Here is a 20100-nt window from a genome sequence, read left to right as displayed (position 1 = left end):
ATTACATGATTTACAGATATGCAGCATTTGCAATAGCACAGGGTCAGAGATTGCCTTGTATGCTAGGCAGAGATCACTTCTGAGTAATCTGTATGAAACAGAATAAAGTGACAGTGATTTCAGATGATCCCCCTAGGACAGATGCTGAAGACCTTGAATTTTCCTTGTGAGGAACCTTTGTGGTTTCTCCAGTTGCTGCAGGTGCTTAGAAAGGTACATACCAAAAGGGATGTTGTTCTCAATTATTGGCCTGATGAGGGAAGAGAACTGGGAGGTTATAAGTTTTTTTTTTCTGGAGGCAATGTCCTTACTTATAAGATGAGCAATATAGAATGCCCTTCTTACCACTGTGGATGCATGGTGGTTAAAGGTAAGGTTGCTATCAACCTGTGTGCCCAGGTCTCTCACCACTGAGTGTGTACTTAAGGTGTTGCTATTGATGTGGTAGGTAGCAGGAACATCACTTTAACCAAAAGGAATGATAATACATTTTTTCTGCATTGCATTTAAGGCCATGACTTTGGCACCAATCATTTGTTTAAGACACTCTTGTAGCATGTTGACATCATTTGGAGATTCTATGACTGCTCAAAGTTTGTAGTCATCAGCAAACTTTGTCAGCCACAGACCTTTAGTTTTTGCTTGTACTTCCGAGAAATAGATTCCCAACAGTTGAGGTCTCAGGACTGATCCCTGTAGAGCACCACTGGTTACAGGTCTGCTGTTGGAGGTGGATTCCCCTATTTTGACTACATGAGTTCTATCAGTGAGCCAGTTAGTGACTCATCTAATGATATAAGGGTTGATGCCAATTAGGTGAGTTTGTCAATAATGCCTGAGTGGGGGATAGTGTCAAATGTTTTGGCTCAGTCCAGGTGTGCTGTATGCACAGATTTACCCTCGTCCAGGGCCTTGGTGACTGTCTTGAAGAAGTCTACCAGGTTTAACAGGCATGATCTCCGTTTCATAAATACAAAAGTGTTTGAAGAGCTCCTATATCTTTGTTGATAAGGTCCATGATGATTTGCTCCATGGTCTTGCAGATATGGCTAGTCAGGCTAATAGGTCTATAGTTCCCAGGGTCAGTGGAAGCATCGCATTTGTGCAAGGGAATAATGGTAGCTGTATTTCACTCGGCTGGTAAGAAGCCAGTGCTTAGACTATGATTGAAAAGAATACCCAATGGTGTTGCTAATTCATGTTGCATCCCATGTACGACACAGCCTAGGATGTTATCAGGTTTCATAGATGCTGTGTTTTTGGCCTTAGAGAGGGCATTTACGACCTGCTCTTTAGAGATACAAGTTAGGGGACAGGTGGTAAGGGATGTCATGGGGTACGTGTGGCAGGGACAGGGGAGTGAAGTTTTCACAAAACCTGTCAGCCAACAGGTTAAAATGTCCACAGACTCAGCATATGCGGTATCATTAACTACCAGTTCTGCACAAATCTGGGCCTTTCCTTTTAGGTTATGGATGCAATTATAGAATGGCTTGTGGTTGTCCTTTGTTGAGGAAGCTAATTTAGACTCATAGTTTGCTTTGGAGGACTTTACAAGAAGTCTTATTTGCTTGTTTAAGCTGAGGAGGGAGTGTTTCCAGTTTAGGAGAGCTTGCTCCCTCTTACTGATAGACAGCAATTTATTCCTCTTATTGTAAAGCCTATTAATGGCAATTGTCCACCAGGCAGGTCCTTTGTTGAGGAAGCTAATTTAGACTCATAATTTGCTTTGGAGGACTTTACAAGAAGTCTTATTTGCTTGGTTAAGCTGAGGAGGGAGTGTTTCCAGTTTAGGAGAGCTCGCTCCCTCTTACTCATAGACAGCAATTTCTTCCTTTTATTGTAAAGCCTATTAATGGCAATTGTCCACCAGGCAGGTTTGTTCTTCCTTGAGGAGCTTGTTTTGCTCCTATCAGGTATGGCCAAGTCAATGCAGTTATACAGGTGTTTGTAAAAAGCATTGGTGTAGAACTCAGCATAGTTGCCAGGTCCATCTGACGGAGGAGGTGCAATGAAGCTATTTATACCATTTTATAAGAGGTTATAATCTGCTTTGGAGACATTTTTTAGTTTAGTTGCTGCTTGGGGGGGGGGGGGGTAGGTGTGATAGTTACTCTGAATGAGTTTGATTTGTGGTCCGATCTCACCAGGGAGGACCTCACAGTGCGGGTGCTACAGTGGTCCCCCATATTGCTGAGCACCAGATCCGGGATGTTGGTACCCATTGTGGGGGTGTCAACCAGCTGGTCCAGGGCATGTGAAGCTTCTATGATTCAACCCACATAGATTCCCACCATTGGAAGACATAGGCATGGGTCCAGAAATTGGTGCAAATTTAATGTATTTAGAACTCTGCTCTGCCCCACACTTGCATAGTATGGGTGCCTATAAATTCCAAACTGCGTAAATCCTGTAACTGGACTGCATGGTGTGAAGGTCACTTACAGACCCCTCCCAAAGAGTACTGCATTTGCATGTGGTGCTCTGAATCTCAATATTTAGAATATACAGTGGTGATTCTAGGCAGAGAGGGGCATCTGTGAATCAGGACAGCCTTGTTAGGCAATAGACAGCTTATGCTTATCTTGCATACTTCACAAATGACTATGGGTACCAGCCTGTGTGCTACTCCTGTGTATGTGTGTGTGCATGTATATACTTGTGATCTCCTGTGTGTGCATACTTCACAAATGACTAAGGGTACCAGCCTGTGTGCTATTCCTGTGCATGTGTGTGTGTGCATGCATATACTTATGATCTTCTGTGTGCGTGTGCTTATTTTGTTCTTCTCTTTTAACTTTGAGCTCTTGTATTACTTGCATTATGGGAATACATACTGATTGAACACATGACTCTGTGATATGCTTTCTTCTGGCACATTTTTGATACTGGAGAATTTATTCAAAGCACAATTTAGCCTGCAGTATATATGCCTGAGATCTGCTGTGGGCATCATTGCTTTGTGCTTGCTGCCTATAATATAGACAGATTATACTGCCTTCCTGTTAGCACAGAAGTATGATCTGATCTGTCTTCTGATCCAAGGGGATAACTAAAAAAATGTATAATGCATAAAGTCATGAGTAGAGTTGTACAAAGAGTACGTTCTCTCTTGATGCATAGTAACGCTCATGCCCATGGTCACTTTTCTCCTTCTTAACATAATATAATGTAGTGCTTTTCCTCTAGAACTGCTCTATTCACCATTTTGCAAAACTTAGAAATATTTTCGAAAACTCAAGAGAACTTTGGTAAACTCAGAACAACTTTTGCAGTATTAGAGGAGGCTAGGAAATATCAGAGTACTGTTAAAATGACCTAAAAACAGTGCAGTAACAAACAATGGCATTCTTGTAGACTAACACTCAATGTCTACAGTTTTCCCTTCTCTTTTTCCTGAATATAGTAATATCCATTGCCTAAGGTCCCCTTCTCTTATATTAATAACATTTCTGCTTACTGTCCAGTGACTCGGGGACACCCTATCCTACCACATAATAAACCAGTACTGGTCATTGTCCAAGAGCAGCCATTTCCAGACTTATAAGAAAAATGAAATGATCATTCCTGAAGGCACTCCATATTATACTGTTAATAAATCAGTAATGGTAGAGCCCCACACTCCTCTTACTTCTGTTGGTACTACTAGTGGAATACTGAAACACTGAGGTGCACTTTGTATGCATGTGTGTATACAGATATGCATGTATGTATGTATGTGTGCATATATGTATGTATGTGTGTTTATCTGTGTGCATCTATGTATGTATGTGTATATGTAGGTATGTATGTATGGATGTGTCTGTGTATGTGTGTATGTATGTATGTATGTGTGTACATCTTTATATGTATATGTATGCATGTATGTGTGTGTGTGTGTGTGTGTGTGTGTGTGTGTGTGTGTGTGTGTATGTGTGTGTATATGTAGTATGTATCTGTATCTGTGTATGTATGTACGCATGTGTGTATGCATGTGAGTATGTGGGTGTATGTATTTATTCATGAATTTGTGCATGTATATATGTGTGTATGTATGTATGTGTCTATCTCTCTATCTGTCTGGTTATCTCTCCATCTAGCTGTCCATCTATCTATCTATCTAGCTAGCTATCTATCTATCTGTCTATCCATCTTTCTATCTGTCTATATGTCTATAAGTGTATGTAAGTATCTGTCTGTCTGTCAAGCTGTTTGCCTGTGTATCTAGTTAGCTGATTATATAGTTGTCCATCTGCCGAGTTATCTATGTATCTATTTAATTTTTGATCACTGAGCAAATGTTTGGAAATAACTATTTTCATGCATGACCAAGATAAGAGGTACATATTCAACACATGTACAAGATTACAGCATTTGAACAGACATTCAATAATATAGAAATTTAGGACTATATTTATAAATAAATATATATATGTATATATATATATATATATATATATATATATATATATATATGTATATATATATATATATATATATATATATGTGTGTGTGTGTGTGTGTGTATATAACAAAGGTTAGAAACAGACAAATATGCCAGAGCAGTTCTCAGTCATGCTTAGCATACTGACTGCATGCACCTTTATCTACATGTAACTCATATGGCTTGTAGCAGGTGAAAGCAACCAGAGGAATGTTGGCTGCCTCTTTAACATTATTAACCACTAGTTAACAAAGGCATGGAACAGATGCTAAGAGAGGCATACAACTCGTTATGTTTACACTGCATAGCTGTTTGCTATTAGGCTATGGCATACAGCCAGCCTCAGCTTCATCTCACTTCTTTCCATCATACTCCACAGAACTAACCAATTACCGCCCCATAGCTATTCTCTCTCCACTCTCCAAAATACTAGAGATACATACACTCTCAGGTCTCAGACTACCTCCTTACTAACAACCTCTTTTCCAATACTCAGCATGGTTTCCGACCAAACCATAACACCACCACTGCCTTACTCTCCTTTACTAACACTATCCTTCAGCATAAAAACAATGGCTATTTCTCCTCTGCTACTTTCCTAGACCTATCTAAAGCATTTGACATGGTTCCACACAAACAACTTATCTCTGTCCTCAATAACTTACTCTTCTCTCAATCAGTCACCAACTGGTTTCAGAGTTACCTGTCTGACCACCAACAATCCGTTGTATGGCAGAATGACATATCTCCCCATCTACCTGTCTCCATAGGGGTTCCCCAAGGATCCATCCTTGGACCGCTACTCTTCTCTGTTTTCACCAATAAGCTAGCCTCTGCCACCAAACATGGCACATTCATACAATACGCAGATGACTCAACCATCATCTGCTCAGCCCAGTCCCTACCCAAACTGCAAAAAGTCACACAGGAAGCCTTTTCCTCTGTTGAAACGTGGTTATCTGATGTCCAATTAATACTCATCCCAAACAAAACTAAACTACTCATCTTCCAACCCACCAAACATACTCAAAACAACTCTCACTTTAACATCACAGCAAAAGACAACACCACTGTATACCCAACTGAACACACCAAATTGCTAGGAGTGGAAATAGACAATAAACTAAAATTTGACATTCACATATCCATGACCATAAAAAAGTCCACAAAAAACTAGGAGCATTATACAGAAATAAGCAACGTATCACCAAAGCAGCAAAGATTTCAACAGCAAATTCCCACCTTATCTCCACCCTACTTTATGCCTCTCCAGTATATACCAACCTAAGGCAATGCGATCTAAACAAGCTAGAGACCTGCTACAACAAAATCACCAAATTCGCCACAGGGGCATCCTACCGTAGTCACCACTGTCTCTCACTTGCTGAACTGGGCTGGCTTGAACTCTCTCACCTCCTTCAATGGTACCAACTCTCACTCACCCACAAACTAGTAAACCATCCACTAAATGTCCCATCCCTCCAGAATCTACTCCAACCCTATCGCACCACCAGACCACTAAGATCCAGCAACAAAAATCACTTGCAGATCACTAAAGCCAATAACTCTGCTGGTGAAGCACTATTCTCTTGCACCATAGCCAAATTATGGAACTCCCTCCCACCCACAATTACCTCCATACCATCATGCACCCACTTCAAAACTTTACTAAAAGTGCACCTAGAAACATGCTGACTATGCCCTTGCAACTCCCACTCTTAATATCACTCACCCCATCCAACCACTACCTTTCTTTCCACTCCACTAACTACCTTGATTATAGCAAGCTCAGATGCTCATAAGCCTAGTACTTATTATACAGCAGGAACTTCTTATTGTAACATTTGTTAATGTCTGTTATGTACTTCACAGATAAAGATTCTAGTTATCTACTGGTGTACTATACATCTGTAAATATGTTGTAAGTAATTCCTATGTTAAATTGTTAATCGCTATGTAATCCAATGTAACTACTGTCTGTTTATTTTAACTGTGGAGCTTTTCTCCCCGGGCCTCCGTTGAAAATGGACCTATGTCCAGTCAGACACTCCCGGTCAACAAATGTAAATAAATAAATAAATAAATCATGAATACCATGTACTTCCAGTATAACACTGGTGAATGTAAGTCATACATTACTGAACAGTGGAAATCAGCACAAGTTCAGCAGGATGGATGATACAGTACTGTTGGCAGACTGACATTTATGGAATTATATTAATTCATGGCATGCAAACCTTTTCCATGAATCCCACCCATTGTCTTTGTCTGGCTTGTATTTTGTGTCTCTTTTTTAAAAAGTATGTACGCATTTTGGCAAGTAGTTTTTTTTGTGTTTGTGTGTGTCCATGCACATCTGTGTATGTCCATTTGTGCATGTGCGAGTGTGTTTGTGAGTGTATATGTGTCCATGTGTTCATGTGTGTTTCCACGTGTCCATATATGTGTATGTATACGTATCTGCTGTGTGTGTGTATGTGTTTATGTCCATGTGATACTCTTTACCCATGCTGTCACTTGCTTTCCTCTTCAATGGGAAGAGAGTCCAGTGCGGGTAATACTACAGCTGACTTTAGTATTTGCTGTGGATTCTGTCAGCTAATAATAAAAAAAAAAATTGAAAATGGATATAGCAGTCACCTGACAACCACATTATGCAATGCAAACGGCCATAGTACTTTTTTATAACTTTTATCATACTGTACTTGTCAAAAGATACAGTGTAAGTGCAAAGTAACAGAAATAGCCAGATAATCATAGGCGTGGACATAAAGAATTCTTTTCCATTACAGTATTGTCAAAAGTTACATAAGCAAGTGAAGAATTGGGTGGTAAAATATCCAAAAAAAAACAATAATAAATTTGTTATTTACTGTGGTTTAAGCATAATCACAGCACAATCACTAACCTTGAAAATGGGCTCTACTTAAGACTTTTTGGACTAATGGCTAGCACATTCTCAGCCAAAAGAGATGTTGATGACATAGGATTCAAAGCAACCCTCTTCTGCATCTTCTGTGTGGTCAATTGCACCTCCATAATACCATACTGATGATTCTTTGGGATGGAGAAATGAAAATGGTGCATCATCCATTCATGATAATCACAGGTGTTTACTCAGTGTCATGTTAGCCACAAGTTCAATCTTACTCTAAATGGATTCACTGAAAATGACCCTTGACCCATTAATGTGGCCTAACATAAACATTATAGGAAAACACAGTATAATGAAATGCAACAGTACTGATTTTAAAAACATCAGGGAAAAGAAAGAATGTAGAAATGTGTAAATGGTGTAACAAATTTTTGGGTTTCAGTGGTTTTGCACAGAAGTTTATATGAAAAGAATAAAATAAGAGATGCTAAAAGTACAAAAACTGGGTTAACTTCTACTTTAGTCTCTTCTGAGTTGGGAGTGTAGTGTTCCACAGTAAATACAGGACAGTTTGGGATAGTAAGCACCCCTACCCTCATCCTTAATAGCTAAAGAACATGCTATAACGGGGATGTAATTTCAAAGTAAACACTTTAAGTCTGTCATGAATGACTTACAGCTTAGTTGACGTGACAAATAGCAGCAGCAGTGTGGCAGACCTCAGTGTACGTTACAATGAAAAGTTATGAGCAATGGTTGAAAAAAATTATACTCAGTGCTTGCCAGGATTGCCTGTATTAATATTAGCATTTCTTTTTTTTAATGATTTGCAAAGCCACTCTAACAACAGCAGTATCATAACTGCAGTAATCATTTTATTAATGTAATGTAATAATGCATTAACAATTGTCTTGCATGGATATATGCAGAAATACACCATCAAATCTTTGAAATACTACTAGCACTCATGTCTATAGCCATCTGTGTTTGGTCTGATTTGTGAAAAAATTCTGTTGGGCTTGGGGGAGCACTTGGTCAACAGTAGGTCATACTTACATTAAAACTCCACTCTGAATCAGTTATGTAAGATTTATGACTATTCTAGTTTAATGTCATCTGTGATGTACTACATGTGAGAATATTCCTTTATTTATATTCAAAACTGCAATGGTCCATTCAGCACCAGAAGACAATACCTTTCAGGTTAATGTAGCCCTGCGTTGTAATGGTACCCACTGTAAGTATATGTGAAAGGCTTAGTGACTACTAAAAGAAATAAAAAACTTAAACTCATGAATCATTTCTTTGTAACAACAAATGAAACACTCAGCTAGTCACAGGGAATGCCCTTTTCTTCAGAAATTGCAATTCATTTTTGGAAATAAAAGTCTTGAGTTTTGTTTGGAAATTAGCAAAAAGATCCACAGCCAAGGTACTGAAGGACAAAACAAAATGTCTAAGACCCAAAGCAACTCCTCCACTTGTCTTCATGAGAAAATTAGTTTTTTTATGGAAATCTCCATTTGAAAAATCAGCATAACTGGTCATGTCAGAAGTTGAAGTAGTGCTTGAAATGATTTCAGACAAATATTTGGCACTCTGCAAGTGAATAAAGGCAAAACATGGATGTGGCATGTCACATTGAAAAATAAGAGGGATCACATGTCCTAATCTTTGGCAAAGTGACAATAGATATTTAGAAATGGCAACTTGTGCTTGGTCTAATTGGTAGAAAAAATACTGCTGAACTGAGGAGGGGGTGTACTTGGTCAACAGCAGGCCATATCTACATATAGTCAACTACCAGGACAATCTCATGATCTGGCAGTCTGAGCAGACCTCTGTCTTCAACCATTAAATTGTACCTGCACACATTTTATCTTAATAACTCATGGTTTAGCTGAGTTGATGGTTTTCTAAATTGAACACAACCATATCTATCTTGTGTGTGTCCATATGTGAGTGGGATGTGTGTGCACGTTTGTCTGTGTGTGTGTGTGTGTGTGTGTGTGTGTGTGTGTGTGTGTGTGTGTGTGTGTGTGTGTGTGTGTGTGTGTGTGTGTGTGTGTGTCGCTCTCTGTGTGAGCATGCACATATACATCCTGCAGTGGGCTGTCACCCTATTTCTTTGTCTTCCACTCAGTGACTGCTGGCACCTCCTTGGAGCTAAATTGGATTACCAAGTAATCAGAGAATGTGTGAAAGAATGAATGAATTAATGAATGAATGAATGAATAAGCATTTCTATGCAAAACTAAACAAGTCTATTTTTTGTTAAACAAATGACTCACAGACATCCAGAACTGCTCTTTCTTTTCAGTGGATGCAGTTTCAATCTTAATGCAAGTGTAAACTCCAATGTCTGAGTTATACATGTAAGATATACACCTTCATTTGGCACCTCCAACCACTTATGCTCAAAATGAAGTATAAAAGAGTATGGGCAAAGCAGAGAGGTACACCAGATCATAATTAGGAAGTACTCCCAAGCAGATTATGTAGCAATAAATTTAGAACTAGTAGAATGGAATTGGGAAGCTGACTTTCAAAAACTGGATATAGAAAAGTGTCAGTTTCTTTTCTATAAAAAGACCTAAGATGCTACAGAGAAGTTTGTTCCAGCTGTGACGTCCCCACACAGGGCCAGCAATCAAGGAGCCTGAATCCTCACCACTGACAATGGAGAGGGATGTGCAGTTGGAATACAAATGGATACACTCAGTATTTCCAGACGCAGCTCTCTGCACCAAGTACAATTTCCGTTAAGATAACACAGGGAACACACTCAGCCCGGAGTCTGGATTTTTCTGTGTCTCCCTCCCTCCCTCCCTCCAGGTCCCCAGTAAGACTTCCCAATGGTACAGCTGCAGAGTTAGGTCCTCAGCCAAGTGTCCAAGCCAAGTCTTCCATCACCCTCTCTGTTAACCCGCTGCTTTGTGTCCCTGACCCAACTAGGTGACACATACACTCTTTGAGCTTTAATTTTCACAAACATTTGGGAAAGGCTGGCACAGATTACCTGCTCTAACATCTTTGCCCAGACTATAAGGTAGATTCACAGCCACCAGTTAGTTACTATAAGACTCCTGAAAGGGTATCCAATTATGCTGAGTGAAGTTAATATTAATACAAATAGTAATGATGACCAAACAGCAATGTTTTCAGGAGTGGCCATAGATATCACCAAATAAATATGTGTAAATACTCTCAAAATATTTTCTAAAAAGGACCAGCTACAATGAAAAGTTTAAATATATTTAGTAATAAATGACAAAAGAACAAGAAAATACTAAATAACTATTTACAGTAAACCACAGAGTTCAAATCACAGGAAATATTGAAAATAGCATTGATAGAGAGACTCATACAAATAAAAAAATCTCTAAACTAAGCTTCACTATATTCCTGACTGAATCTAGGAGAATTACTATTTCCTAATAATTTACTTGATAAAGCAAGGCATAATGAAATATGTAAGCAGTCTTTCTAGTCAGGTTCCCCAAAACAGAGTGTTCAATACTCAGAGATTACTTCCTATAAAATATAATATCCATGATGGCTTGCAGAATAACTTCATCTGGTCACCTGACTCTAGGTTCTCACAGTATCCCTCTTTGAAGCTGGGACAGGAATCTAGCATAGACTGCTACAATACACATCTAAATGTTTATGGCAGTGCCTGGGGCTTCCCCTCTTTTTACTGAGCTAATGAACAAAGCCTTCTTCCCAACCTGCCAACTCAGGACCTGTTCAGCACTGTGGGTGCCATTTTAATAGTTTAACATCTAATTTACATTTCCCTTATTTTTCTTAAAGTAAGCTACCTGGCTAACCTCTGCTGTCCCAGTAGCCTCTAATAAAACATATATGTTTAATTAAGTTACACTAATACATGTACATTTCTTTTCATTCCAGCAAGTTGCACTGTTGATACATTTTAACACAAGCAAACCTCATTTTTCATCCCAAAGGGCATCTTCATGAACTCATACAAGCTGAAAAAAGTCACAAAGGCTGACCTCTCAGCCATTTTCAACACAAGCATCTGTACAAATCAGTTTGAAATACAAATGACATATAATTATTTACACAATTCCAGCTAGCTGTGCTGGCACAAGTCATAAATCCATTGCCCTACTTCTCTTGGTATGGCTGGTAGTACCTCCTATCGTCACTCCTATCCCCCTTTGAAAACTCAAGCTAGTTTTTCAAGTGACCCTTGAGAAATGTGGCTTGAGAGAAATAAGCCTATCAGGGAATATGTTACCCCACTCCCTGTCTTGACAGCCCATTTGCGCTGGCATTGCTCACCCCTCTATGGTGTTGTACTGTAATCATAAGCTCCACCTTAATAACTTGACATTTTGTTGACTTGCTCTATCTAGCCATATTAAAAGGATTGTGGTCTGTAACTACAGTGAATTTCCTTTCATACAGATAAGGCTGAAGTTTCTACCATGCCCATACTATGGCTAGACATTCCATTTCTACAGCTGCAGAACATTCCTCCCTGGGTTGGAGTCTATGGCTGAGATACACCACTGGGTGCTCCTCTCCTACTCAGGAAACCTGGCTAACTACACCCCCCACCCCATGGTTTGAAGCATCCACCTGCAAAACAAATTATTTGCTGTAATTTGGCTAGCTAACCCAGGGGGTCCTCCAAAAGCTCCTTTAAGATTTTGGAATGCCTGCTCATGTTGGGAGGATGGCCTAATGTTTAAGGTGTTTGCCTTACAAACACAAGGTACAGGGTTTGAATCTCACAGGGGATAATTGTCTAGGCTTAAAATGGCTCGCAAGGGCAGTTAGCCTAGTACTAATCTATGAATCTATGAATCTATGAATATGCTGGTGTCCACACTACCTTATAAGGCCTGTTTTTCCTTTTCATGTCTGTGAGGGGAACAGCTATTGTACTATAATTGGAAACAAACTTTCTGTAGTATCTCACTGTCCATAAGAATGCCCCCACCTGCTTTTTGGTAACAGGGGCAGGCCAGGCCTGAATGTCTTCCACTTTGCCAGGTTCTGGTCTAATCTTACCACTCTTCACTCTATGTCCCAGGTAGGAGACCTCTGCCATACCCACCTGGCACTTACTGGGCTTAATGGTCAACCCTGTCCTTTGCAGTCTGCCTAGCACCTCCCTGACATGCTGAAGGTGCTCTTACCAGGAATCTCTGTAGATGGCAATATCATCCAGGTAAGCAAGGGCATAATCTCCTGCTCCTCTTATGATACAATCTACCAGCATCTGGAAAGTCGCTGGGGCATTTTTCATCCCAAAGGGCATCTTCATGAACTCATACAAGCCAAAAAAAGTCACAAAGGCTGACCTCTCTCTAATGTTGGGTGTCAAGGGCACCTGCCAGTAACCCTTGGTCAGATAAATAATGGTCAGATACTTAGCCCCACCCAGCTTCTCTAAGACTTCATCTGTCCTAGGCATATGGTAGGCATCTGACTCTGTGACGATTTAGTCTTCTGTAGTCCATACAGAACCTGGAGCTGCCACCATTCTTTGATAATAGCACCACTGGGGAGGTCCAGGGACTGCTGGACTCCTAGATTACTCCCAGTTCCAACATCTACTGTTTCTCCTCCCTCAGAGTCTGTCTAACTCACTCAGGCACCCTGTAAGGGGCCTGCTTGATAGGTCTTTGGGGCCCTGTATCCACATGATGCTGCATCAGGTGGGTGCATCCTGGTTTTCCAGTGAATATGTCTCCAAACTACTGTAACACTGCTTGGATTTTTCGAACCTGGGTAGGGGATAGCCACTGGGACATTGCTACCCCTTCCACTGAGGTGTCAGCCCAAGCCTCACTGAGGACATCAGTTACCAGATTCCCCTCAGACTCTTCCTGCCATCTACTGCAAATACGCAGCACAAGGGTCTCCCTATCATGATAAGGTTTCATCATGTTAACATGGTATAATTTGTGCCCCTGTCTCCTGCCTAGCAGTTCAACCATGTAGTTAACATCACTGACCTTCTTTACTACTTTGAAGGGTCCCTCCCAAGCTGCCTGCAGCTTACTGTGCCTGACAGGAATGAGCACCATCACCTGCTGTCCCACAGCATACTCACTGGGTTGACCATTTCTGTCATACCAGACCTTTTTCTGCTGCTGGACTCCTGCCATGTTCTCCAGGGCCAAACCCATGAGCTCCCTAATCCTGGTCCTGAGGTGTAAGACGCATGCCACAACAGATTCCTTGTGGGATTCACATTCACCTTCCCACTCAGCATGAATAAACTCTAAAGGTCCCCTCACCCTGTGCCCATACAGCAACTCAAAGGGTGAAAAACCTGTTGATTCTTGGGGTACCTCTCTGTAAGCAAACAACAGATAGGGCAAATATTTGTCCCACTCTCTTTTAAACTGGTCTTCAAATGTTTGTAGCATGGTCTTTAGTGGTAGAGTTTAACCTCTCCACAAGACCATTAGTCTGGGGATGGTAGGGGCTTGTCTTTAGATGCTTCACCCCACAGTGCTCCCACGGATAAGCCAGCAAGTCTGATATAAAATTGGCACCTCTGTCAGTCAATATTTCCCTTGGAAAACCTACCCTGCTGAAAATCTCTAGCAAAGAATTTGTCACCTTTTCTGCCTCGATGGAGGACAGAGACACTGCCTCAGTGTATCTAGTAGCATAACCTACTCCCACTAGGATATGCTTCTTCCCTGTGGAACTTGGGGTATTCAGCAGCCCCCACAATATCCATAGCTACCCTCTGAAATGGCTCCTCAATCACAGGCAAAGGCATCAAAGAAGCTTTGTTCTTGTCTCCTGCCTTGCCTACATTTTGGCACTACTCACAGGTCCTACAGTACCCAGTTACATCTCTGGCAATCCCAAGCCAATAAACATTCTGCATAATACATATCTTGGTACCCTTTATACCCCATATGACCTGCAAAAGGAATGTCATGGGCTATGGCTAGAAGTGCCAGATGGTAGGCTCTGGGTACTACTGACTGCTATATTACCTCACCTTCTAGCCCTCCCTCAGGGGTGCACCCTCTATACGGTAAACCTTTGTTCCAGTATACAGATTCCACTTTTCCTTGAGAATCAGGTGCCTTCTTAGCTACCTCCCTCATCAGTACCCATGACTCATCTTCAGGGTCACTGCTACAGGCTGGTTCCCTCCCTGAATTAACCTTATCACCAGTCCTGACTTCAGGGATGCAGTCTGTCTGGATCTTCCCCAGGCTACAGCACCCACATGCCTACCTCCAAGCCTTACTGTATGTCGCTGCATACACACAAGGTACTGCATTATCAAAATCATTCCCTATCAGGACATCTGTAGGGATATCCTCAAACACACCTACTTGCTTGCTTCCCTTTCCATCCTCCCAATCAAGGTAAGCCCTGGTAAAAGGCATTTGGAATGGAATCCCTTCTAAAGCTGACTGGAGTGGACTGCCCAAGCAACTTCTGCTCTTCTTTAACCAATGCAGGCTTCACAATTGTTATATCAGAGGCTGTGTCCCTCTTGGCAGTGGCCTGTTTTCCATCCAGCGAGATAGGATACAAACTCTGGTGGTAGTTTGATAACCTTGTTGTCTCCAGACAACTTACCATTGGCATTCTGTTATTCCCGTTTGCTGGCTCTCCCACCTTTTGTTCCCCAACTTGCCTCCATGGACATCTGTATGCTACACACAGGTTACATTTAAAACATTTAACCTTTGATCCTGGCTATACCTGAACTAGTGGCTTTCCCTGTGACTGGTGGACTCAGTTGGGGTGGTTTAGGCTGCCCGACATGGGTTCTCTTATATCCATGTGCAGCAATGGGTATCCCTTTCCTGTGCAGTGATGCCCTACTTGCTAAGTGGAGATCTCTTTTTCACCAGCTCATCTGCAGAGCTGCATCCCCTGTCTTCCATCCAGATTCCCATGTCCTCAGTAAAAGTGCTAAGGGCTTGTTCCCTCCACAAAAGGTCTGCCAGCCCTTGAAAAGTGGTGGCCTGACACCCATTCACCCACCTATGAAAATAAGTGCTTAACTTAGAAATATAATCACACACACTTTCATCCGCCTTGCATCTATGCTCACAATTTTTTTTTCTGTAAGCTTCAGGTGTTAAATTAAAACATTCCAATAAACATTATTTAACTGTATCATAGTTTAAGCAGTCAGTATCAGATAATTTAGAAACAGCAGTTACAGCTTTACCATGGAGTAAGGGGGGGGGGGGGTCAGGAAACATAGCCAGAGCACTTGGTCAGCATTATACTGTTTACACACCCTTTCAAATATATGAATAAAACTATCAAAATTATCACCCTCTGTAAATTGTGGTAGAACTTTATTGACTTTTATTGCTTCTGGGGTTTTCCCCATCACCACCATGACCCTGGTGAAGAGTCAGCATCTCCCTCTCATGTTGATGCTGCTTCTCCTTTTCTTTGGCCTCCAAACACCGCAGTCTCTCATTTTTTTCAGCCTCCAAACACCAGTTTCTCATTTTCTTCAGCATCCAAATGACAAGGTTTCTCTGATGATTCTAGTTCTAAATGTTTGGCCTCCAGTTCTAGTCTCTTTAAATTCAGATGGACTTTTAAGCCTTCTGAGGAAAAGTTGAACTGTCCTGTTTCTGAGAGCTCTACATTCCCAGTGCCAGACTGGTTGTCTTCCTGGTTGCTCATCTGTGCTGCAGCTGTGATTAAGGCTCCAATCATTTCCCCTTTAGTCAGGTTGGCATGCACCAGTCCTTTGGCTTGGCATATCTCAGCCAACTAGTTCCTTGTCACCTTGCCATAATCCTCTGCTGATATTCTTGCCTACTCTCCCTAACTAACTAAGCTAACAAAAAGTAAATAAATAAAATTATTGTGATATGAAACTCTGAATGTTTACTTTGTAGCTGCTTGAGAGTACATCTTTTTAGTGACAACTGCTTACAGGCTACAGGAGTTCAATTAACATCCCACACCACTGCCACCAATATGTGACGTTCCCACGCTTGGCCAGTAATCAAGGAGCCTGAATCCTTACCACTGACACTGAAGAGGGGCATGCACTTGGAATACAAATGGATACACTCAGTATTTCAAGATGCAGCTCTCTGCACCAAGTACAATTTCCCTTAAGAGCACACAAGGAACACACTCAGCCCAGAGTCTGGATTTATTTTTATCTGTCTCCCTCCAGGACCTCAATAAAACTCCCTACTAGTACAGCTGTAGGGTTAGGTCCTTAGCCGAGTGCTCAAGCCAAATCCTCCAGCAGCCTCTCTGTGAACCTAGTGCTTTGTGTCCCTGCCCCAAGTAGCTGACACACGCACTCTTTGAGCTTTAAATTTCACACACACCTGAGAAAGGCTGGCACAGATTAGCCGCTCTTCCAACTTTACCCAGACTGTAAGGTAGGCTCACTGCCACCAATAAGTTACTATAAGACTCTTAAAAGTGTATCTAATTATGCTGACTGAAGTTAATATTAATACCAATAGTAATGTTGACCAAACAGCAAGGCTTTCAGGAGTGGCCAGAGTTATAACCAAGTAAATATGTGCAAATAGTCTCAAAGCTTAAATATTTTCTAAAACGTACCAGCCACAATGAAAAGTTTAAATATATTTAATAATAAACAATAAAAGAACAAGAAAATAATATATGTTTACAGTAAACCACATGAAATATTGAAAATAACATTGATGGACAGACTCATACAAATAAAGAAAAACAATGTCTAAACTAAGCTTCACTAAATTCCTGACTGAATCTAGGATAATTATTAGTTCCTAATAACTTACTTGATAGAGCAAGGCACAATGAAATACGTGAGCAGTCTTTCTAGTCAGGTTCCCCAAAACGGAATACTCAATACAGAGCGATTACTCCCTGTAAAATATAATATCCAAGATGGGCTGCAGAATTACCTCATCTGGTCACCTGACTCTAGGTTCTCACACTATCCCCTTTGAATCTGATACAGGAATTTAACATGGATGGCTGCAACACACATCTAAATATTTATGGCAGTGCCTGGGGCTTCCCTTCTTTTACTGAGTTAACGAATAAAGGCTTCTTCCAGACCCACTGTCTCCAGTCCTGTTCAGTACTGTGGGGTGCCATTTTTATGGTTTACCAGCTCATTTACATTTCCCTTTTTTCTTAAAGTAAGCTAGCTGATTAACCTCTGCTGTCACAGTATCCTCTATTAAAACATATACATTTAATTCAGTTACAATAGTACGTGTACATTTCTTTTCATACCAGCAGGGTGCACTGGTGATACATTTTAAGACAAGCAAACCTAACAAATAAATTTCCAGCACAAGCATCTGTACCAATCAGTTTGATATACAGATTACATAATTATTTACACAGTTTCAGCTACCTGTGCTGGAACAAGTCATACACTCACTCTGCCCTACTTCTCCTGGCATGTCTGGCAGTACCTCCTATCATCACAGCAATATTGAAGGTATTACTTACAACAAAAGGAACCAACCATAGTGGAATAGGTATCTTGTTAAACTAACTATACATTACAATTGAGTAAATTGAGTAGTGTGCAAAGGTATCCCTCATGATAAAATAAGCAAAGACACAAAAATCCCATTTGGTACTGTGCGCACAGACTGGAAAAGCTAGGAAAAGATATAAACAGAACCTACCAACATATTTTACACACACACACACACACACACACACACACACACACACACACACACACACACACACACACACACACACACACACACATTTTTCTGAGTTAACTTAAAGATGTGAATGGACCTGGTAGTAGTTGAAAATATTTGTATTACTAATCTGTTTTGCCAAACCATTCCCAAAGCACTTCTAAAACTGTACCAACTATGCCTACTGATACTTGTCCTGTTAACACACTAGCCTGGGTGTAGAAATCACTATGTTAAATCAAATATGCCACTGACTAAGAGCAGTGTGAAATCTCATGCACAGCTTTTTCATTTAGTACATGAAAATTCTTCACCACATACTGGTGGAATGCATTTATAAATTTTCAGAATTAAATGCCATTTTGGAAGCCTAAGCAAACAGAAGCTCTACAATGTCAAGAAATGTAGAACATTTGTATATTTATTTTTTCCTTCAGACTTTGGCCTGTGAAACTATCCAGGAAGATTTTTTTATTAGAATTGTACAAAGTTCATCAGGAGACTTAACCTTTTATTTCTTAAATTTCTACCTCTGTATACATCTATAGGAATTAAACTGTTGCAAGGCTAGGTTTGAAACATAATCATACTTATAGATTATGAGAATAAAAGATATATGCAGAACACTTATTATTTTTGATTGGTGCCATCCAGTGGGCTAACATTCAATGCTGTATATAGTTAAGCAAAAGGTTTAAAGTATTTTTCTTTTATTTTATGATGGTTGAAATTTAATTGTGATTGTATTGGTGTCAATATTAAAAATATGGTACGTTACAAATTTGATTGTGAAAGATGTTAGAACAATAAAAAAAACTTTAGTTAAAAAAAAAATCAAATATGACCCAGCAGCTGGGCCTGATAGTTCGACTATCTTTTTTTTCCTTAGTAGAATCAATGAATCAATAGTACATTGTTTAACATATCTATTTCAACAGGGTTTATCTGGGGATACATTCCCAGCTATTGAAACCAAGTTGTTATTCTCCAAATATACTGAGGTGGTGATACATTAGACACATATAGCTGCATGCCAACGTATTTTGCTCAAGGCTATTTCACCAAACCTAATGTTGACAGCTGATGAATACCAGCATGAGCCTATCAAGGGAAGTCACATGCCACTAATTTGACAAACTTCTTCAGTCCCACAATCCATACCACAGATAATACAACTCATGTGGATATCATTTTCTTGGACCCTTGCAAGCCATATTTTCTACATCCCAACGATTTACTTGTATACTGCTTTCCATGAAACTAAATACATACACCGTAACTTGGACAGGCATTCCTCCTATATAAGAATTAAGGAGTCCATTTAATCTCAGCTTCCTAAAACAAGGGGTATCCTACAAAGATGTGTTATTGGGCTACTGCAGGGCAATGTCCATTGAAGTGGTCCTCACATAACTTGTGCTATCATTCAAGAAACAACAAAACTTTCAGCCAAGAGTTTATATTGGAAACACAGATGCCATTCACCTCTACTGTATTTAAACCTCAGTTATCATCTCTACTGTATTTAAACCAAAGTTACCTGAGTAATAGCATTCTGTAGCCCATAGTGCGATGTGAGTCCTGGCTCAGTTTTGATTGGACGGAGAAGTTCTACTGAGGTGCTTGAAGTTGGGGTGCTACTGGTGGTTGGAGTGAGACTTTCAGAGTTGGCTGATCCTAGACAAAGATCAGAGAAGAAAGGAGATGTGCGATGCAGAAAATCTGAGAGCATATAACATACAATTAAACATCTTGATTTTGCACAGTTTCATCAAATTCTGCAACACTGCACTATACATCCAACCTCCATTATTTCGCTTCCTTTGTCACTAATATTTCACTGCACTTTCCTTTTACATTTCATTACCATTTACCTTACTAACTTACATGGATTGCTGCTCTGTGCATTGTTTTACATTTAAATAAAAATGCAGTTTTTTTAAATATTTCCCCCTAAATCAGTCCTTATCTAGAGCCATAGACTGACTGACTGTTTGACTTTCAGTCTTTAGTTCCCAAAGATGTTTTCTATGCATGGGCATTATTTATATTAATATATCATAGAAGACTGTCTTATCTGCCTTCTTTCTCCCACTTATAATTCAAGCATGCAGTTAATCAATCTGGAAACC

At 40.2% G+C, this 20100-nt stretch overlaps 1 protein-coding gene across 2 annotated transcripts in view; it reads right to left on the bottom strand.

The window, feature by feature from the left end:
- The window catches only part of GATA4 (GATA binding protein 4), a 427254-nt gene that overhangs the window by 55727 nt on the left and 351427 nt on the right, over window positions 1-20100 (bottom strand). For both annotated transcript variants that reach the window (XM_044062377.1, XM_044062378.1), the window contains one exon: window positions 19509-19645. In XM_044062377.1, the coding sequence (XP_043918312.1) occupies window positions 19509-19645 (137 nt within the window). The remainder of the gene's footprint in view (window positions 1-19508; window positions 19646-20100) is intronic.

The sequence above is a fragment of the Protopterus annectens genome, chromosome 2.part1, assembly GCF_019279795.1.
Source record: "Protopterus annectens isolate FY-2018-M chromosome 2.part1, PAN1.0, whole genome shotgun sequence".
Lineage (NCBI taxonomy): Eukaryota > Metazoa > Chordata > Ceratodontiformes > Protopteridae > Protopterus > Protopterus annectens.
This window is presented reverse-complemented; position numbering and strand designations above follow the sequence as displayed.